Source organism: Pipistrellus kuhlii, unplaced genomic scaffold (assembly GCF_014108245.1).
Source record: "Pipistrellus kuhlii isolate mPipKuh1 unplaced genomic scaffold, mPipKuh1.p scaffold_m20_p_22, whole genome shotgun sequence".
Taxonomy (NCBI): domain Eukaryota; kingdom Metazoa; phylum Chordata; class Mammalia; order Chiroptera; family Vespertilionidae; genus Pipistrellus; species Pipistrellus kuhlii.
Genome location: NW_023425521.1, coordinates 878,741 through 900,740, shown reverse-complemented (window position 1 = coordinate 900,740; position 22,000 = coordinate 878,741). Strand labels below are relative to the sequence as shown.

The 22,000-nt window shown below is 46.0% G+C and overlaps 1 protein-coding gene across 1 annotated transcript in view; it reads right to left on the bottom strand.

Moving 5' to 3' along the window:
- Positions 1 to 559: 559 nt before the first annotated feature.
- Positions 560 to 22,000, bottom strand: part of B4GALNT2 (beta-1,4-N-acetyl-galactosaminyltransferase 2) — a 31,804-nt gene continuing 10,363 nt past the window's right edge. Inside the window, exons 3-11 of the mRNA XM_036451317.2 lie at positions 17,055 to 17,186; positions 13,229 to 13,335; positions 8,506 to 8,543; positions 7,403 to 7,583; positions 6,574 to 6,660; positions 3,833 to 4,020; positions 3,271 to 3,411; positions 2,272 to 2,491; positions 560 to 971 (exon numbers count right to left, since the gene is read on the bottom strand). Coding sequence (XP_036307210.1) covers positions 769 to 971; positions 2,272 to 2,491; positions 3,271 to 3,411; positions 3,833 to 4,020; positions 6,574 to 6,660; positions 7,403 to 7,583; positions 8,506 to 8,543; positions 13,229 to 13,335; positions 17,055 to 17,186 — 1,297 coding nt within the window. The 3' untranslated portion in view covers positions 560 to 768. The remainder of the gene's footprint in view (positions 972 to 2,271; positions 2,492 to 3,270; positions 3,412 to 3,832; positions 4,021 to 6,573; positions 6,661 to 7,402; positions 7,584 to 8,505; positions 8,544 to 13,228; positions 13,336 to 17,054; positions 17,187 to 22,000) is intronic.

The following is a 22,000-nucleotide window of genomic DNA, read 5'->3' as shown; positions in this document are numbered from 1 at the left end:
GGCAACTGGTCTCAAGTCCCTGGAATGCAGTGGCTTGCCACCACACTTACCCTGTTGTTGGTGGCACCTTAGCTGGGGGTCCAAGTTCAATCCCTGGCATTCTGGAATGTGTCTTTGTGGTAGCAAGTCTGATGCCAGGAACACCTTTGTTCTGACAGAGAGTGGACTACTCTCCTCTCTCCCTCCAACTGCCTGAACCGCATCCATCTTCCAGGCTCCAGATGAGCTAACGCAACAGAACCACCCACAGTGGCCTAGGCCAGGGTGACCTCTCCCTCCTCTGATCCTCTGACCCCGGCTGCCCAATGATGCCAGTGGACTGAACTGAACCGGCTACAACCGCCTCAAGACAAGGACCCGGGGTTATCCACGCTGTCTGAGTCCACGAGGCAGAACCAAATAAAAATCTGGTTCTTGCAATGATGCTGGAGATGACACTTCTGACTGGGAGCAGAAAGACCAGCCTACAACGTTGCCGCCAAATAACACGCAAGGACGTGCAAATGCATCGTGCACAGTGAAGCGTCATACAAACAAATAATCATTCTTAAGATGGTCTTCGTTGCCCTCATCAGTGATTGGTCCATGTCTAATGATCTCTAGCCTCTGATTGGTCTTTCGAGTAATTAAACCCATCCCACGTGCCAAACACACTCTATGGTTTACTATAATAGTCATCTTTCTCAGGAGTCCATGTTTTGGAAGCCTGACCACTCGTTCCACTGTTCTGGATACCCACAGCCAGTCAACCTCGTGCTTTGCCGGTGCCTACGTGGAGCACTGAAGACGGTTCTTGAAGTAGTGGAGAGCCAGCTTGAACTGGATCTGGGCATTGGTGTTGGTCCGGTATTTGCTGTAAGTCTTCTCCAGGGCAGCCAGCTCCAGGTCCTTCTCAGAACGGGACTGGTGACTTATAATCACCTCTGGGCATGAGCCCACAAACAGGCTCCCGAGCCCATCAATAAAGAACTCTGCCAAGAGAGGAAGAGCACAAGAAAGACATGTGAGACTGGGCCAGAGGCCCAGGACCATGTTCCGGGTCTGGAAGGATAGTCAGGGGCAGGAGACACAGTTTACACCCCTGCGGAGGTTCAGCCCCAAGCAACGCCACCTGCCCCGGCTGATGGGGAAGGCGGTAAACAACGTCGTTTCTCAGACAGAGACAGGCGGAGAGAGGCAGAGAAACACAAACTGGCTTTCTAGCTGGACAGAACTGCGGACTCCTGGCCTGAGGGAATGAGAGAGAAGGGGGGGGGGGGGGGGCATTAACCAGTTGTAATCGAATAGGAAAGGACTTCTGGAAAATGGGAATAGGAAGCAGGGTGGGGAGAAGGGAGGGGAAAGGATGGAGAGGGTATCTCATCAGCAGGAGGCAAGAAGTCAGAGAGCGCTGAGACTGGTTTGGCTCAATGGATAGAGCGTCAGCTTGGGGACTGAAGGGTCCCGAGTTTGATTCCGGTCAAGGGCTATCCCCAGTAGGGGGTGTGCAAGAGGCAGCTGATCGATGACTCTCTCATTGATGTTTCTAACTCTTTATCTCTCTCCCTTCCTCTCTGTACAAAATCAATAAAAATATATTTTAAAATAATAAAATAAAATATCTACAGAAATATATTCTTTAAAAAAAAAAAAAGAAGTCAGAGAGAGGGAGAAGCCCTGACTGGTTTGACTCAGTGGATAGAGTGTCGGCCTGCAGACTGAGAGGTCCTGGGTTCAATTCTGGTCAAGGGCATGTACCTCAGTTGCAGGCATATTCCCAGTAGGAGGTGTGCAGGAGGCAGCTGGTCAATGTTTCTCTCTCATCGATGTTTCTAACTCTCTATCCCTCTCCCTTCCTCTCTGTAAAAAATCAATAAATAGCCAAAACCGGTTTGGCTCAATGGATAGAGCATGGCCTGGGGACTAGAAGGTCCCAGGTTAGATTCCAGTCAAGGGCATGTACCTTGGTTGCGGGCACATCCCCAGTAGGGGGTGTGCAAGAGGCAGCTGATGGATGTTTCTAACTCTATCCCTCTCTCTTCCTCTCTGTAAAAAATTAATAAAATATATATAAGAAAATAAAAAATAAACCAATAAATATATTTTTAAAAAAACAAGAGAGGGTGAAGAGGGAGGCAAGAGAGACCACGAGCTCCTTCATTTGCCGGGGAGGGAAAGGAAACCCACTGCTGCCAGGCAAGGGACCGAGATCAGTGGAGCATGCCCTTGAGAGAACGCACGTCTAGGGTCAGTTCAGAGCCCGGCCCCAGCCTCCCCCTCCAACCTCCCCACCTGAATGAGCCACTCGCTGCAGACGGGGGTCGAAGCCCACTCTCAGCAGCCGCTCCGTGTGGGCCAGGAAGAAGTTGACCACGCCGCTGGTCACCACGCAGTTGGGGAAGCCGTCCAGGGGCCGGAAAGATCCTGGCCGCAGGTGAATGCAGTCCCCGATCTCACTCTGCTCCAGCAGCAGCTTAAACTGGAACACGTTTCCCAGCACACTGCCGCCCACCTAGCCCGCGGGCACAGAAACCCACGTTGGAGAACACGGACTCCACATCCATGCTGCCTCTGCCGGGAAGCCTTCCCGGACTGCACCTCAACAAGAATCACACCCTTTACCAACCTTTCACGCTGTCCCTCCGTTACTCTTCCTGCTATTGCGGCTGCAGCTTTCAGCATATATTGCAGGGTCCTTGGGTCCTTCATTCCTACTGACCCCAGAAAATCTCTTTGGGGGGAGCAGAAAGCACGGAACACCAAGCCAAAAGGGAGACAAGTTCTCTGCTCGGTTCACCGTACAGCACGCTCACCTTTTCTAGAAGCTAACTCACTCCCTTCCAGTAGGAGGCGCAGTATTTGGTTCGATTCCAGTCAGGGCACATGCCCGGTTGCAGGCTCCATCCCCAGTAGGGGTGCTTGCAGGAGGCAGCAGATCGACGATGTTCCTCTCTCATTGATGTTTCTCTCTCTCTCCCTCTCCCTTCCTCTCTCTCTCTAAAAAAATTAAAAAATGTATTTTTTTAAAAAAATAAGTATGGAGGCAGAAACGAAATTCAAGCACATCTTCTGAGTCCTGTGTGACACCCTGAACCCCAGAGTTGTGCTGGCTATTCATCTCCTGCACCAGCCCCTCTCCCTCACCCTCCTTCCCTCTTCTCTCCTCTTCCTTGCTTTCTTTTTTTCCCCTCCCCTCTTCCCTCACATACTTTTCTCTCTTCTCCTCTCTCCTTCTTTCTCTCGATTGTTTCTGCGGATTGCAACGGGGCTAAAACTGGCACTCTCCCTCACCACATCCAGTTCCGTTTTCTCCAGAACGTCCACCAGCCTCTCAATCTTGGTCTGGTTGGTGAAGAGAAAGTCATCGTCCACCCAGAGAACGTATTTGGTGGTGACCTGAGATATGGCGAGGTTCCTGCCAGCAAACCAGCCCTGTGGGTGGAATGAGGTTAGATCAGTGGCTGCCATTATAATAATCCCTCGGGGCACTGTCTCAATTCCCATAGCCAGACTGGACCCCAGACGAATGAAGTCAGAATTTGTGAGGGTGGCTCCCATATACAGCTGGGAGGGAGAAGCCCTGGGTTAAAGGGAGTCCACGTCTCAGAGACACCTGAACAAGGACAGTGACTTTCTGGATCAAAGACTGAAAGGCCAGAAAGCCCTTCCTTGGCCCTGTGGCCAATATGGATTGGTTTCCCACCCGATCGAGTCTCTGTGGCTCTCCTTCCCTTTCCCACTCCCTACTTCCTCGGGAAGGCCACCGAAGCAGCCCCATCCAGCGTAGAACCTGACTCTGGGGCCCTCTTGTCCCAGGACCCAGGAGTGTCCCACCTGGGAGGGAGGAATATACCTTCCCAAAGGGCATGACGTAGTGCTCCACATGGCTGTCACTAATTTTCAAAGGTTCCTTGCTGTCATCAGCCACGATCACGGTCAAGTCTGGATAATGCTCACGAAGACTCCGGAGCATGGTCTTGAGCTTGTGGGGACGAAGGAACGTTTTGGTGGCGATGGTCACCAGGTCTCTGAGCCTCCTCTCTGGTCAAGAAAGGGGAGCCTCGCTGTCTTTTTTTATTTTTAAAAATACATTTTATTGATTTTTTACAGAGAGGAAAGGATAGGGACAGAGAACCAGAAACACCGATGAGAGAGAACCATCGACCAGCAGCTCCTGCACACCCCAACCGGGGATGTGCAGGCAACCAATGTACATGCCCTTGACCGGAATCAAACCCGGGACTCCTCAGTCCACAGACCAATGCTCTATCCACTGAGCCAAACCGGTTTCAGCGAGCCTCACTGTCTTAACTTACATTGTTCTAGTGGTGTTTTTTGTTTTTGTTTTCTAATATATTTTATTGATTTTTTTTACAGAAAGGAAGGGAAAGGGACAGAGTTAGAAACATTGATGAGAAAGAAACATCGATCAGCTGCCTCCTGCACACCTCCTGCTGGGGATGTGCCTGCAACCAAGGTCCGTGCCCTTAGCTGGAATCGAACCTGGGACCTTTCAGTCCACAGGCTGACGCCCTATCCACTGAGCCAAGCCAGCCAGAACTCTAGTGGGGTTTTTTATGCCACAACCAATCAGTGTTCATGGGCCTCATGCCTCAATAGGTGCTTAATAAGGGTTTGTTTGTTGTGTTAGAAAATAAATATATTTATGTTTCCCTATGTTTACTGAAGCACTGAGCTAAAGGGGAGTCCATGTCTCAGAGACATGGGCTTCCTTCATGGTTAGCCAAGACAAGAAAACAACCAAGCTGTCCTTCACTAGATGAGTGGATAAAGAAGATGTGGTAGTCATATACAATGGAATACTGGTAAGCCATAAGCAAAGATGAAATACCGCCATTTGTGAGAACATGGATGGATCTTGAGAGTATCATGCTAAGCAAAATAAATGAGACAAAAAAGTCAAAACCCCTTTGTGATATCATTCATTTGTGGGATATAAAACTGAAAGCAATTAATGAACAAACAAAACACACAGAAATTCATAGACACAGACAACAGTATGTTAGTTACCAGAGGGATAGGGTTCAAATATATGGAAATGGAAGAGGACGTGACTTTAGGTGGTAAACATACAATATAATATACAGATGATATATTATAAAAGTGTACACTTAGCTTGGCCAGTGGGGCTCAGTGGTTGAGTGTCAACCTATGAACTAGAAGGTTCAATTCCCAGTCAGGGTACATTCCTGGGTTGCGGGCTCGATTCCCAGTGTGGGGTGTGCAGGAGGCAGCTGATCAATGATTCTCTCTCATCATTGATGTTTCTATATCTCCCTTCCTCTCTGAAATTAATAAGAATGAAAAAAAACACACCCGCGTGGAATTAGCCCAATGATAAATGGAGCAGTGCAACCTAACAAAGCCCAGATTCAGACTCCTGCACGTACGAACCCTGGTATGTGATAGCGAGACAATACAAGCCAGGAAGAGGAAGGGCTTACAGGGTGTTGCTATTCATACACCAAAAAATTAGATCCCCATAATAAGCCACACATAAAAATAACTGCTGGTCCAGTCAGATATCTAAATGTGAAAGCAAACATGGATATATTGGGGAAAATTCAGGAGAATCTCTTTCTTGCTTCAATGTAGAGAAGAATTTCTTGAACAAGGCACAAAAAGCAAAAACCAGAAAGAAAACAGTGAATCAATTTTATTACACTGATGGATAAAACTTTGATATAACAAAAGACCCTGGAAACAAAATCAAAAGACAAGCCATGGGCTGATGAAAGATCAGCTGTAGAACTTCATACCACACAGTGTGATAATTTTTATGAAAAAGTTCAAAAATGCATTAAAGCCCTAACTGGTTTGGCTCAGTGGATAGTGTCAGCCTGTGGACTCAAGGGTCCCAGGTTCAATTCTAATCAAGGTCTTGTATCTTGGTTGTGGGCACATCTCCAGTAGGGGGTGTGCAGGAGGAAGCTGATCAATGATTCTAACTCTCTATCCCTCTCCCTTTCTCTCTGTAAAAAATAAATAAAAATATATTTTTTAAATGCATTAAAAAAAACACACACACACAATACATCTTTCCCTCTTTAATTTGAAAGTTACTTTTATCACATGGTAAAATTCCAACATGTCTATTTATGGAATTTCAATTTGATTTCACTGATATATCTATTCATATTCCAGTACAATTCTATTTTTATTACTATTACTTATTTCTTAAACTTATAATATATTTTATTGATATCCGAGAGGAAGGGAGAAGTAGAGAAACATCAATGATGAGAGAGAATCATTATCAGTTGCCCCTTGCAAACCCCCTACTGGGGATCCAGCCAGGAACCGAGTATCAAACTGTGACCTCCTGGTTCATAGGTCAATGGTCAACCACTGAGTCACGCCAGCTGGCACTATTACTTATTAAAATGTTACCATTCGTTAGGTCTTACACTATTAGAGCAATGTGTCCCAGAATTGTTTTCCTCCAAACAAGCTCATCAGGAATCATACCTACACTGTTATTTGGTCAGTTCTCATCTCCATCTCAGAGGGGACCTGAATTTCACCAACAGCTCGACAGGATGCCACCATGCAGCCCCGGGGCAAGGGCCTTACCTGGTCCAGGGTCATATAACTTGGGTATGACGGGATGGCGAATGGTCACTGGGAACTTGGCTGTCGAGGACTCGGACGTCAGACTCACTGGAGGGAGAAATAAGGTCAGGGCGGGCAGCAACTGTCTGGGCCACTCTCCCTGCTGCCCCAGGGAAACCCATGCAACGCGGGAGCGAAGGTGTGGTAGGCAGTGACCTGGCTGCGTGAGACTGAGGACCTGAGGGAGTCTATGGTGTTCTGGCCCCTGTGTCCCTGGGGCAATCTGCTGAGCACCTCCTGAGCTCACATTTCTTGCCCTTGTGAGAACCTGCTGGGTGTGGAGTCACAGAGTCTGGCCAAGGGCATGCACCAGTAGGAGGTGTGCAGGAGGCAGCTGATTGATGTTTCTCTCTCATCGCTGTTTCTAACTCTCTATCCCTCTCCCTTCTTCTCTGTAAAAATAATCAACAAAATACATTTTTTAAAAAAGAAAGAAACATGCCGAGACCCATTTGGCTCAGTGGATAGAGCGTCAGTCTGCAGACTGAAGGGTCCCAGGTTTGATTCCGGTCAAGGGCATGTACCTTGGTTGCGGACACATCCCCAATAGGGGTGTGTGCAAGAGGCAGCTGATCAATGACTCTCTCATCGATGTTTCTAACTCTCTATCTCTCTCCCTTCCTCTCTGTAAAATATCAATAAAACATATATTTTTTAAAAAGAAAGAAACAGGAGCGAGGAAAGCATCTTCAATGCAGGCAGGCTTCATGGGGGAGGAAGACTTGGGGAGAGGGCCCAGTGGTGTTTTCCGGCCCCCTCAGCATGTCGCCATCCAAGGACAGGATCTCACCCACATCCACCTTGTGGTGCTGGTACACCGTGCTGGTATAGGTCACGTGCTGGAGGATGAAATTCAGAAGCTTCCGGTCACTGGTGGAAATGGTCAGCTGCTTCTGGCCTCTGCCCTGCACCACACTGTCTGGGATGTCCGCGAGGGTGTTGAGCGTCCCCAGAGAAGCTGTCAGCGTGACCTAAGGTGGGTGAAGTACAGAGAGGCTAAATGCAAGGAAAGGTGCATACCCAACATGGCCTGCAGGGGGCGGAGAGGAGAAGCTCTCGGGTGCCCCAAAAGCTAGGGTCTGGCTCTGCATGGTGTCCCTGCTCGGGTCACAGCGAGGGGGACTTAAGCCCTGGGGCTTGGTGCGTTCAAGGGCAGTTTCTTTTCTCTTCTTATCTGTCGGCTTGCAGAGCGCCATTCTTTTTCCCTTCAGTTTGCCAGCTCCTCCTCTATAAAACCTCCAAATGGCCCTCCTGGTTTGGCACAGTGGGCAGAATGTTGGCCTGCGGACCGAAGGGTCCCAGGTTCAATTCTGGTTAAGGGCATATGGCTAGGTTGTGAGCTCTGTCCCCATGGCGGGGGCAAGGGGGGTCATGCAGGAGGCAGCAGATCAATGATTCTCTCTCATCACTGATGTTTCTGTCTTTCTCCTTTCCTCTCTGAAATCAATAAAAGTATACGAACAAAAATAAAAAATAAAACCTCAGAATGGGGCTTTTCAGGGCTTGACTCTGCACTCTTTGCCTTCTTTTATATATATAATATATGTATTTTTTAAAATTTTTTACAGAGAGGAAGGGAAAGGGACTGAGGGCTAGTGGCTGTGGCTGCAGCGTCTTCTCGCGGCGGAAGCAGCAGCGCCCGCGACGGCTCTGAGCCTTGGCGTGGTCTTGGAAGTCCTCCCTGGATTCCAGCCACTCCTTCCGCGGGGGGATAAAGTGTGCCTCCCACAGGCACCCTCCCCTCCCGCCCTCCACCTCAGACTCATGTCTGATGCTTCATCCGGATGGGGGTTCAGTCAAAATGCGAGACCAGCCAGCACGGGGGAAGCGGGCTGGGCAGGGAGCCCAGGACAGGAGGCCAAGTGCACAAAGGGACTGGGAAGGGGCTCTTGCCTTATAGACGAGGGCTTCGGGTCCATCAAACTGAAGACCTGGAGGACACAGGGAAAGGAAAACAGAAAAATCATCGGAGAGGATTCCCAGGGCTGTCTGAGGCTCACACCCTCCTGGCCGCCTCCATGTGCTTCCAGAGCCCCTTCGTGTTCCTTCCGGTCCCGGGTGTTTGCTGATAGACTCCCCTCTCCCCGGGGTTCCCTTAGACGCTTCCCATGGTCCTTCCAGCGGCTCTAAAACCTCTGATGCCACCCTTGGATGGGTGCTGTGAATTAATCCAGTCCCTTCCAGGTGTCTGTTACTGAAGGGAAGGAAGCAATGGATTAATAATGAATCATCCTAGCCCTAACCGGTTTGGCTCAGTGGAAAGAGCATCAGTCTGCGGACTGAAGGGTCCTGGGTTTGACTCCAAAAGGGTATGTACCTTAGTTGCAGGCACATCCCCGGCAGGAGGTGTGCAGGAGGCAGCTGATCGATGATTCTCTCTCATCGATGTTTCTAACTATCCCTCTCTGTAAAAAAAATCAATAAAAATATTTTTTTTAATTACTAAAACACAAAGGAGGAGATGGATGTTATATGTCACCTCAAAACAAACTCAGTCATACTCTTTGTACTTTAAATTTTTAAAAAATATATATTTTTATTTATTTTTTACAATGAGGAAAGGAGAGAGATAGAGAGCTAGAAAGTTCGATGAGAGAGAAACATCGACCAGCTGCCTCTTGCACACCCCCTACCGGGGATGTGCCCGCAACCAATGTACATGCCCTTGACCGGAATCGAACCTGGGACATTTCAGTCCACAGACCGACGCTCTACCACTGAGCCAAACCGGCTTCAGCTGTAACTTTAAAGTTTTTTGAATTGTGATGCAGAGGATCGTATAGCAGCTGACAGGCATCAGGCCTCCTGTACAATAGCCTCCACCGAGTTAGCCCGGTGGAAGGAAGCATAAATTAGACAAGGGTTTTATCAGATTCAGTAATGATGTGGGGAAGAGTTTGTGTTTTATATCTTTCCAGAAGGAGCAGTGCAGCCAATTTGGGTGCCAGAGCGTTACGTGTGTCACCATAATGGACTCAGTCAAGCTCCTTGACCCTTCACTCAAATGGACTGAGAGTTTCCCTAAATGACAGCAAAGTGGGAGAAGAAGAAAACTGGAAGCTACGCAAGGGACTGAGGTGCCAACATGGGGTCAGCTGAAGAAGTTAACAAATGATAAAAAAAAACAAAAAAAAAAAAACAAAAAAACAAGTTAACAAATGAAGCGCGGCAGATAGTGGGAAGGCAAGAACTTGAAGCTACTTCTTCCACCATGTCCCTGCTTATGCTAGTGTCTGTTAGCTGCCAGGCTTCTGCAAAGTCTTGTGCAGTCAAGTCCGAGGACGCTGGGTAAATATACACCAGCAGCAAAAGAAACTTTCATTTGGTAGCTAAAAATGTTAACATGTCTGTAGTTGTGATTTCTCTCTTATTGCTGTTTTGCATTGGCACTGTTTTGTTATTATTTAATAGCCAGAGTTTTGCTCTTGACGATCAAGTTTTAAAATGATAACTTTAAGTAGTTTGGTTTTTGCAATTGTTTTAATATTAGAGTTCTGTTCTTGATGTTCAAATTTTACTTACATTATAGTAGCTTAAAAACAAAAAAGGGTGAGATGTAGAGAAGGCAAATGGGCATTCTTTAGTTATTGTCAGCTGAACTCAAGGTGACAGGCAAAACCATGCCCTGGGCACATGCTTTGCCAAAAAGGCAAGGGTGTTATCAGCTTGACCTTCATTTCAGCCCAGGTGTCGGTAATGAATTTTTGATATGTAAATCCAGTCAAGCACCAGGAATGCTCAGGCCTACTCAAGAATGCAAATAAGCATGCAAATAAGCCGAAACCGGTCTGGCTCAGTGGTAGATCCTTGGTCTTCGGACTCAAAGGTCCCAGGTTCCATTCCGGTCAAGGGCATGTACCTTGGTTGCAGGCACATCCCCAGTAGGGTGTGTGCAGGAGGCAGCTGATTGATGTTTCTCTCTCATCGATGTTTCTAACTCTTTATCTCTCTCCCTTCCTCTCTGTAAAAAAATCAATAAAATATATATATTTTTTTAAAAGAATGCAAATAATCTCCTTTGTCTTGACTTCTGGTGAAACTTACTGGCATTTGGGAATATAAAGTAAACATGCTGATTTGCCTTTGGTCACTGTCTCTCCAGGAGAAGAGGGCAGCGGTCCCACCCGGTTCCCAGCTTTTTCCTTCCATTTTGTGTCTTGTCTCTCTGTTTCTTTCATATTTTCTCAATTCCCAGCTCCTCTACTCAGGAACTGGACCCTCTCTCTGGCCGAGCTGGATGCGGAAAAGAAATACTTTTAAATTAGTGGTTGTCAGGGACTAGAAGGTGATGGGAGGTAATGTTAAATAGGTACAGAGTTCCAGTGGGAAGGTGAGAAAGTTCTAGAGACGGATGGTGGTGATGGTTGCAGAACAATGCGAATGTACTCAATGCGACTGAAAATGGTTAAAATAGTAAATTTTGTTATGCAAACTTTACCATAGTAAAAAAAAAAAAAAAAAAATGAATCATCCAAAGTGTCATATTATTTTTAAATAACTCTTCAAAAACACTAACCATGAACCCCAAGTGTACTTATGTTAGCATCTGCTCTTATAGGAAGACTAATTCAAGTTCTACTTCAAAAATGCCCTCCTATAGCCGTAGGGAACTTACTCAGCTCATCTGGAAAATTGGCAAAAATAAACATTTACCTCACAGGGCTGTGCTGCTAACTGGAGGCGTATGTAAAAATCCCTCATGGAAAGGGGTTTCGGGAAAAGATGATTTATGGAGGATCCAAGATGGCTGCCCAGGTGAACACCTAACCGCAGCCGCAAACAACAATTTCAATAAAATACAACTAAAATATAAAATGGACATTACCCAGAACTACAGGAAAGTCGACTGACTGGAAATTCTAAAACAAGAAGGAAAGAGAAAACCAGAAGGAAGCGCGGAGGAGCTGTAAAAGCCTAAGGCACGGAGACATGCTGCATGCGCGCAGAGAGGACGGAGCCGGAGAGGAGGTGGAGGCTGAGTGCCTGGCTGGCGTGCCCTAGCGGGAAGGAAATAAAAGCTCCGGATTGTGCCGAACCCCAGTTCTGACTGCACTGAACCCCAGTTCTAGGCCAGACCCCGGGGAACCAGGCTCATAAAGAGGCAGCTTGGGCTGTAAGGCGGAACCCCGGGGGAGCGGCGAAAGGAGGTCCCCGAGGCACGCACATGGCTCGCAGAGAAGGGACGGTTGGCTGTGCTGCGAGATTGCCCTGGTGGGAAGGAAACAAAAGCTCCGGACTGCTCTTAACCCCACTTCCAATCCCACTTCCAACTGAACTGAACCCCAGTTCCGGGCTCATTGGGGGAGAGCCTAGGCTGTTTGGTAGCAGGTGAAACTCGAGGGCACCTTTCTCTCAGAGGTGCTTGCAACAAGTACTGAAGGACCCTGAGGAATACTGAGACTCAGGAGCCGCATAGGGTGTGGCAGACGGAAGCCAAGGCTGTAGGCTCCACCCTGAAACTCCGCCCCATCCAAGCAGAACACAGAGACTTTTTTTTTTAATATATTTTATTGATTTTATACAGAGAGGAAGGGAGAGAGAGAGAGAGCTAGAAACGTCGATGAGAGAGAGTCATCAATCAGCTGCCTCTTGCACACCCCCTACTGGGAATATGCCCGCAACCAAGGTACATGCCCTTGACCGGAATCGAACCCGGGACCCTTCAGTCCCCAAGCCGACGCTCTATCCATTGAGCCAAACCGGTTTCGGCGAGCACAGAGACTTTTAAGGAAAGGGGTTTTGTTTTTTGTTTCTGTTTTTCTGAACCAGGGCCTGCTCAATACAAGCCTTTTAGTTGTTTAAGAAACAAATAATTATTTTTAGAAAATAGTACTGCTGGCCAAAGCCAGTTTGGCTCAGTGGTAGAGCGTCAGTCTGCGGACTGAAAGGTCCCAGTTTCGATTCCGGTCAAGGGCATGTGCATTGGTTGTGGGCACATCCCCTGTAGGGGGTGTGCAAGAGGCAGCTGGTTGATGTTTCTCTCTCATCGACGTTTCTAGCTCTCTATCTCTCTCCCTTCCTCTCTGTATAAAATATATTTAAAAAAAAAAAAAGAAAGAAAGAAAAGAAAAGAAAATAGTGCTGCTGTATCAGGGCCAGAGCCCCCTCAACCATCAAATATCCAGGATGGGGATGTCAGGGCAGCAGGTACCTAGAGAGCCAGGCTCAGCATGGACACTTCCTTCCTCAGGTTTGTGCAAGGTCCCCCTGCACCTTCTCCCCACCTCCACCCTGTGTGAGGGGGGACTGGGAGCACCAGTGCAGACCCACCCCTGAGGGGGGTCCAAGGAAGCAGCCTGGATGAGCCAGGCCCTCATGCCGAGGAGCATTAATTCCTGGAGATGGCCTGTGCTTTGCCTGCTTCCCAAGATGCTGTAGGACACCAACAAGCCAATTATGTCCTAAGACTCCTTGAGGCTCACAGATATCTGTCCTCTTCCGTGTTATTTCATAGCCCCACGGAGGTCACAGCTACTTAGGGTGATCTCCGTGGTGGAAACAGTGATATTAACATTAAATGAAGTCATTTCAAACTTTGTCCTGGTGCTCAGTGAATGACTGCTCCCTCCTTTTGCTTAAGAAGGAACAGGAACGTTGCCCGATGGGGTGGACCTACCTGGGATGGGGACTGTATGCAGGGGCATCACGTCCACCCCGTGGACCGGGTACCCAAAGGGGAGGTTGGGCGGAGCCAGCAGGGGCGGTGGGCGGGGCAGCCCTTCCCTGCAGAAAAAGGAACTGTTAGCAGCTGCCCTGACTCCCCTCCCCGGTGAGTTCTTCCAGGGGTGCCAATGGGGAGAAATGGAAAGCAGATTGTCCCCATCTCCCTTCCAGCCTCCGCTCTTTCATGACTCCCAACCTCTTCACTCTACAAACGAACTGAGCAGTTTACAACAAAGCACATAAAAATTAAAAAAAAATCACGGTTCGTATCCGAGTCACGGCACAAAAAATAAATAAATAAATAAATAAATAAATAAATAAATAAATAAATAAATAAAAATTACACCCTAACTGGTTAGGCTCAGTGGATAGAGCGTCAGCCTGCGGACTGAAAGATCCCGGGTTTGAATCTGGTCAAGGGCATGTACCTTGGTTGCGGGCACAACCCCAGTAGGGGGTATGCAGGAGGCAGCTGATCAATGTTTCTCTCTCATCAATGTTTCTAACTCTCTATCCCTCTCCCTTCCTCTCTGTAAAAAAAATCAATAAATAGCCAAAACCGGTTTGGCTCAGTGGATAGAGCATGGGCCTGCGGACTGAAGGGTCCCGGGTTCGATTCCGGTCAGGGGCATGTGCATTGGTTGCGGGCACATCCTCGATGGGGGGTGTGCAGGAGGCAGCTGGTCGATGATTCTAATTCTCTATCCCTCTTCCTTCCTCTCTGTAAAAAATCAATAAAATATTTAAAAAGTCAATAAAATCATTTTAAAAAAATCATGACCAGCAAAAAAGAAGAAACAAAATAATCAGACCATGGGAGCCAGCACAGCTGCAGCAGCTGAACACCAGTCACCTGCGACTCCCTGGAGGCCAGGGTATAAAACGATCGTCAGCACACGGGTCTTCTTAAAGGGGCAAAGAGACCAATTCCTGAAGGGAAGTCAAACTCTTCCGGGCTCTGCACCAAAACATAAAGTGCATCACAGGAAACTGTATGTGCGAGTGGGTGGCGTCCCCATAGTTTCAAAGCAAACGCGGTGATGATTTTCAAATGGTTTTGTTGTTGCAACGACCTTCAGTCAAAGGCAAGCGCATAACACAATCCAGTGAGATTGCTCTTTGAGGGACTAAGGTAACACACTGACATGTAGCCCTGAGGGACCCAGTTTAACCAGAGATACCACCTCTTAGAGTACCTGGAAGAGAGATCAGACTATTGGAGTATTTATGGGAATATGAAAGAGATAACATTTAAAAATGGAAAAGGGCAGCCGAGGCCGGTTTGGCTCAGTGGATGGAACGTCGGTCTGCCGACTAAAGGGTCCCAGGTTCGATTCCGGTTCAGGGGCATGTACCTTGGTTGCGGGCACATCCCCAGTAGGGGGTGGGCAAGAGGCAGCTGATCAATGACTCTCTCTCATTGATGTTTCTAGCTTTCTGTCTCTCTCCCTTTCTCTCTGTAGAAAATCAATAAAATATATATTTTTAAAAATGGAAAAGGACATCACTAGGCAATTAAAAGAGGAAATGCAAATGGATAATAAATATGTGAAACATGCTCAGCTTCAATATTACTCAGGGAAATGTAACTTTAAAAAACAACTACCTTTTGCCGAAACCGGTTTGGCTCAGTGGTAGAGCATCGGTCTGCGGACTGAAAAGTCAAGGGCATGTACATCGGTTGCGGGCACATCCCCGGCGGGGGGTGTGCAAGAGGCAGCTGGTCGATGTTTCTCTCTCATCGACGTTTCTAGCTCTCTATTTCTCTCCCTTCCTCTCTGTAAAAAATCAATAAAATATATTAAATAAATAAATAAATAAAATTTAAAAAAATAAAAAACAACTACCTTTTCATCAAAGTTTAAAGGTAAGGACTATGTAAGGTCATTTTGATATGCCAAGGTTTCAGGTTCAATCCGAGGCATATACAAGAATCAACCAATGGCCGAAACCGGTTTAGCTCAGTGGTAGAGCGTCGGTCTGCGGACTGAGGGGTCCCGGGTTCGATTCCGGTCAAGGGCACGTACCTGGGTTGCGGGCACATCCCCGGTGGGGGGGGTGCAAGAGGTGGCTGGTCGATGTTTCTCTCTCATTGACGTTTCTGGCTCTCTATCTCTCTCCCTTCCTCCCTGTAAAAAATCAATAAAATATATATATTTTTTTTAAAAAGAATCAACCAATGAATGCATAAATAGGTGGAACAAATCAATGTTTCTCTCTCACTTTTTCTCTCTCTCTCCATTCCCCCCCTCTCTCAAATCAATACATGAAAAATTTGATTTATTTTTTTAAAAATATATTTTATTGATTTTGTACAGAGAGGAAGGGAGAGAGATAGAGAGTCAGAAACATCGATGAGAGAGAGTCATCGATCAGCTGCCTTTTGCACACCCCCTACTGGGGATATGCCCGCAACCAAGGTACATGCCCTTGACCGGAATCGAACCTGCGACCTTTCAGTCCCCAAGCCGACGCTCTATCCATTGAGCCAAACCGGTCCTGGCAATACATGAAAAACTTTAAAAGAATGATGATAGAATAAATCACAATAATAGTAGATAATATGTTTGCAGTGCTTCTATATGTCAGGTACTTTTTGAGTTACTAGTTCTCTGAATGTTAATACAATTCACCTTACAATAAGCCTTTTAAAAATATTTATTAATTAAATTGATTGGGGGAGGACATTGGCCAACATGAACATATAGGCTTCAGGTGTGGGTTTCTGTGTTACAAGACCTGTATATTGCACCATGTGTTCCTCACCCAAAGCCAAATCTTCTGTCACCTCATATCAGGACCCCCTGCTTCCCCACATCGAGCTTTCGAGGGAGGTATCATAATTTTTCATAGAAGATACTAAGTACTATGAGGTTAAGTAACTTGCCACCCAGCTTGTTCCAAAGTTAAAATCCTCAATCACAATGCTATTATTTTATTACTAGAGGCCCAGTGGATGAAATTCGTGCATGAAATCCCAGCCTGCACCTCTCCAATCTGGGACCACAGGCTCCTAACTGCTCACCTGCCTGCCTGCCTGATTGCCCCTAACTGCCCCCTGCTGACCTGGTCACCCCCAACTGGGTGCATAGACACTGGGCCACAACACCACACTGACATTGCTAACTATCTTCATTCCTTTGCTCCTTTTTTTTTTTTTTTTTTCTATATTGATTTCAGAGAGGGAGAAGGATATAGAAACATCAATGATGAGAGAGGATCACTGATCGGATGCCTCCTGCACACCTCCTACTGGGGATCAGGCCTTGACACAGGCATGTGCCCTTGGTCGGAATCAAACCTAGGACCCTTCAGTCCACAGGCTGATGCTCTATCCACTGAGCCAAGCCGGCTAGGGCTCTTTTGCTCCTTTTTTATTACGAAACGTTTAATGTAGGGGTGTCGAACTCAATCAGAGAAGGGGCCAAAATCTAAAATCCAGCCTAAATCGCGGGCCGAATGGTTTACTGAACAGTCATAAACTGTCATTGTGATGGAAACGCAGCGGAGTGCAGTGATGACAGCGTGGTGCGGACCACATTGCAAGGCCTGGCGGGACGGATTTGGCCCGCGGGCCTTGTGTTTGACACACGTGGTAATGCATGCAAAGTTTGTAAATCTTCATTTGAGGGCTCTTTCCTCCATTCTCTTTCGTAGGTTTATTCCCCATAGTTCCTCCCAGGCACCCTTCCTTCTCTCTCTGAAGCCATACCCTCAGGACAGAGAGGAGCTTCTGCTCCTCCTGAGCCCGGAGAGGGAGCGCTGGCGGTCTGCGTTACCTCCTCTGAAAGTGTTCATATTCAGCCTGCCTCCTCGCTTTCACCGCAGGGAGGCCTGTCTGGCCATAGGCACCTTCAAAGTTGTAGCCCTGGCCTTGGGGTTCACATCGGCACCGGTGTTTCGGGAACAGCCTAAAACAAACAAGAACACTGTGAACAAGGCTGGGTGGGAGGAGGGGTGTTGATGAGTGAGGGAAACCCGATACCTCATCCTGCATGTTTCCTGCCGGGAACCTGGAACCAGGAACCAGGAACAGGGAACCAAAACCTAGCATTGTCATTGGAGATAAAATGTAAAAAGAGCTATGCGACCTTGATGGCTCTGAATGGTCAGAGGCATTAACTCTTTGTATAGTTGAGATAGTAGTGCTTGAGGCAACTTTAATCTGTTAATCATATGTAAATGTAAGTTGATTTTCTGCTGTTAGAACTTCCTCCTTAAGAGATATCTTTGTTTCAGAATCTCAATAAAAGGAATGGTAAAAGGCCAAAGAGTGGTTAGTCTTCCCACTAGAGGTAGACTTCCCGCCTGGCCCCCATTTTCCCAAATTAACTCTTTTCCAGTCTCTCTCTTCATTTTAGTGTGCGGCCTTCTCCAGAAACCGGACCCTGAGTGGGCCCTGAACCACGCGGGTCGTGTTAAGGGATCCCACATCTGGCGCCTTCAACGCGGGACTTCTGGAGGAGAAGGTATTTTTCGCCTAGAGCGAAGAAGGAAAAATACACCGAGAAAAGGTGTGGAAAATTCACCGAGGAAAGGTGAGGGAAATTCACCAGAAAAAGGTGAGGGAAATTCACCGCACTCAAAAGCCCACGGCCAGCTGCAGAGTCGCGAACTGTAAGTAGGGTGGGAACGTCCTTTTTAACCAGGCTAATGGGGAAGAATTAGGTTATAAATTTAAAGTAAGTTTTATTATAAAATTTTGATTTGTATGCTTAAAGAATTAAAAGTTTCAGAAGGTATTCTTTTATAGTTTTTGTTTTAGAATATAACCCTTTGTTTGCTGAAGAAGGTACATTAGATCTTGAGTGTTTAGCAAAAGGTGGTAAAAAAAAAAAATTTTTTTTTGAAGAAAAGGGGCTTAGCAGCAGGAAAAAAGGCACCTCAGAAAAACTGTTTTTCCATGGGGAACGCAGTATCTAGATTATTAGAGCTTTTTAGAGAGGCTGAGGAGGAAGCTCCTCGCCTGCTTCCCTCTGCTCCTCCTAGAGAGGAGAAGGAAGAAAACTTGAAGGAATGGCCTTTACGGCCCCCTTCACCTCCATGTCCTAATCCTGGAACATTTAATTCACCACCAATAGAATCATCTATACAGAGAGCCATCAGAAAAGGAATGAAGGACATGTCTGTGGAAGAAAGGCTTGCTTTTCCTGTTGTACAAGTAGCTGACCCACAGGTCCAAAATCAGATATTAAGATACCATGAAAAAATTGACTTTAAAATGATAAAGGCTTTGCGAGAAAGTGTTGTTCAAAATGGTCCAACGGCTCCTTTTACAAGAGAAATTGTGAATAGTATTTCTGAAGCATTCTTAGCTCCTTATGATTGGTATTCTCTGGCTCGTGCAACTCTGGATGGAGGAGATTATTTACTACGGAAAGGAGAATTTTTGGAACAATGTCAAGAGCAAGCCCGCGCAAACGGAGGGCCAAATGCTCAAATAACTCATGAAATGCTGGCAGGACTGGGACAGTATATGGATATACAAAATCAGCTACATTATGTGCAACAGGCGTATGAGCAAATTAGACTTTGTGGTAGAAAAGCCTGGTATGCTTTACCAACAAAAGGAGATCCACAGGGATCTTTTACTAAATGTATGCAAGGACCTTTAGAGCCATTTTCTGATTTTGTGGCTCGTCTCACTCTAGCAGTGAAACGACAGATTCAACATGAGGCTGCAGGAGATATTTTAATTCAACAATTAGCTTATGAAAATGCCAATGCTGATTGTAAAAAATGCCTGATGCCTTTGAGAAAAAATAGTACCATTACAGAAATGATCCAAGCATGTCAGAATGTAGGATCAAGCACTTTTCAAGCGAATTTACTTGCTGCTGCAGTAACAAGTGGAAATAAGAGGTGTTATAAATGTGGAAAAGGAGGACATCTTCAGAAGGAATGTCAGCAGCCGAGAAGGCTTGGGAGAGGCATAAACACTCAGCCTCCAGATTCAGTCTCTCGGTGTCCTAGATGTCAGAAAGGGAACCACTGGGCCAGTCAGTGTAGATCAAAATTTCATCGAAACGGGCAGCCTCTAGATCAAGATAGAGGGCATGGTCAATTACCGGGAAACGGCCAGAGGGGCGACCCCCAGCCCTGTCATCAATAGGGGAAATCTGCCCTGCAAGGCCCACAGTGGATTCCCTCATCCGAGCAACCCCAGGAAGCCCAAGCCTGGATCTTAACAGCACTATAGCGGTCACTTTGACCCCTGACATGGCTCGGCAAGCTATTCCTACAGGAATTTGGGGACCTGTACCACTGGGAACTTTAGGATTAATCTTAGGGAGGAGTGGAAACACTCTAAAAGGACTAACTGTCCTGCCTGGAGTCATTGATTCAGACTATAAAGGAGAAGTTAAAGTTATATTAGAATGTAATCATGTTGTGCAAATTACTGTAGGACAAAGAATTGCTCAGATATTACTTCTACCTTATGTTCAGCAAGGTGAGGCTTTAAATAGAAAAAGAGGAATGCAAGGATTGGCAAGTTCAGACATCTATTGGATACATGAAATTAGCAAAAACCGTCCTATGATTAATTTAAGGATAGAGGAAAAACAATTTAAGGGTCTAGTGGACACTGGAGCTGATGTAAGTGTTATCAGCAAAGAGTTCTGGCCTCCAAGTTGGTCTACGGTAGAAGCTATGGGCTCAGTTAAGGGGGTAGGAATTCCTAATGACACACAACGTAGTGCAGCAGTGTTAAGGTGGCAAGATGAGGAAGGACAGACAGGATGGTTTCAGCCCTACGTCATCTCTGGAATTGCAGTCAACTTATGGGGCCGAGATATTTTAGAAGGTTTACAAGCATGTATTGTTACTGGCAAAGGAAAGAAGCTCGTAACTCAAATAGGATATCAACCTTTTTTAGGAGTGGTCACTGCTCAGTCTCCTCACCCTCATGCTGATCCTATACAGTGGAAAGATGATAGACCTGTATGGGTGGATCAGTGGCCATTAACCAAGGAGAAAATAAGTATAATTCAGGAATTAATACAAGAACAAATAGAGGCTGGCCACATAGAACCTTCCAATAGTCCCTGGAATACGCCTATATTTACAATCCCTAAAAAGGCAACAGGAAAATGGTGATTGTTACATGATCTTAGAGCTGTTAATGCTACTATGCATACCATGGGAGCCTTACAACCTGGACTTCCAGCGCCTTCACAAATCCCTTTAAATTGGTCCCTCATAGTAGTAGATCTTAAGGATTGTTTTTTCACAATTCCCTTGGCACCTCAAGATAAAAAGAGATTTGCATTTTCAGTGCCATCTATTAATAATATAGAGCCTATGAAAAGATATCAATGGAAGGTTTTACCTCAAGGAATGGCCAATAGCCCTACTTTGTGTCAAAAATATGTGGCTCAAGCTGTTCAGCCTTTAAGAGACAAATATTCCCAGTGTTACATTATTCATTACATGGATGACTTGCTCTTAGCAAGCCCACAGGAGGAACAGACCTTGGCCATGTTCTCCCAGTTAGAAGAGGAGCTCCCTAAATGGGGCTTAAGAATCGCTCCAGAGAAGGTACAAAAAGAAGTGCCTTTCCAATATCTGGGAACCATAATTGAAAACCAAAGCATTAGGCCTCAGAAGGTGGAGATAAGAAAAGATTGTCTTAAAACTTTAAATGACTTTCAGAAATTATTAGGAGACATTAACTGGTTAAGACCTTATCTGAAGATATCTACAGGAGAAATGACAAATTTATTTAGTTTACTCAGAGGTGATTCTAATCTTTCTTCTCCCCGAACTTTAACTGATGAAGCTAGGAATGAATTGCTAAGGGTTGAGCAGGCAATTTCCTCAGCTCAAGTAGCACGGGTACAGCCCGAATTGCCTTTATTGGGACAAATTAACCCCACTGCAAATAGTCCCACTGGAGTCATCTTTCAAAATAAAAATTCTCCTGCCATTATTGAATGGGTCCACCTAGGACATCAATCCTCTAAAACTGCAGTTACATATGTAGAATTATTGTCCCAATTATTATTTCAAATTAGGAAACGTTGTAAACAGCTTAGAGGAGATGAGCCCCAGTGTATCTACCTCCCCCTCTCTGGGAAGCAATTAGAAATGTTATTTCAGACTGATATAAATTGGCAAATTGGGTTAAGTGGATATTCAGGGGAACTTAGTTGTCATCTATTAAAAGATAAATTATTACAATTTTTATATAATACCTCCATCATTATACCAAAAAATACTAGGCAGGAACCTATTCCTGGAGCTTTAACTGTTTTTACTGATGGATCATCAAATGGGAAAGCTGCCTATCATACAATAGATTCAGACCGAGTCATACTGACCAGTCATACTTCTGTACAAAGAATTGAACTAGAAGCTATTAAGGCTGCATTGCAGGATTTCCAAGAACCTCTTAATATTGTCTCTGATTCCTTTTATGCTGCAAACTTAGTGAATAGAATTGAAACTGCCAGATTGAAATGGCTTAGTAACCAAAGTTTATTTTTACTATTCAAACAAGTTCAGCAGATTGTACAACAGAGACAATATCCTTTTTATATCACTCATATCAGGGCTCATAGTGTCTTACCTGGTCCTTTAACAAAAGGAAATGCACAGGCTGATCAACTGGTTGCTTTATTGAAAGAAGCTTTAGAATCTCATCAGCTTTTACATCAGCCTGCCAAAATGTTGTCTAAACAATTCTCAATCACTCGACAACAGGCAAAACAGATTATTAAGGAGT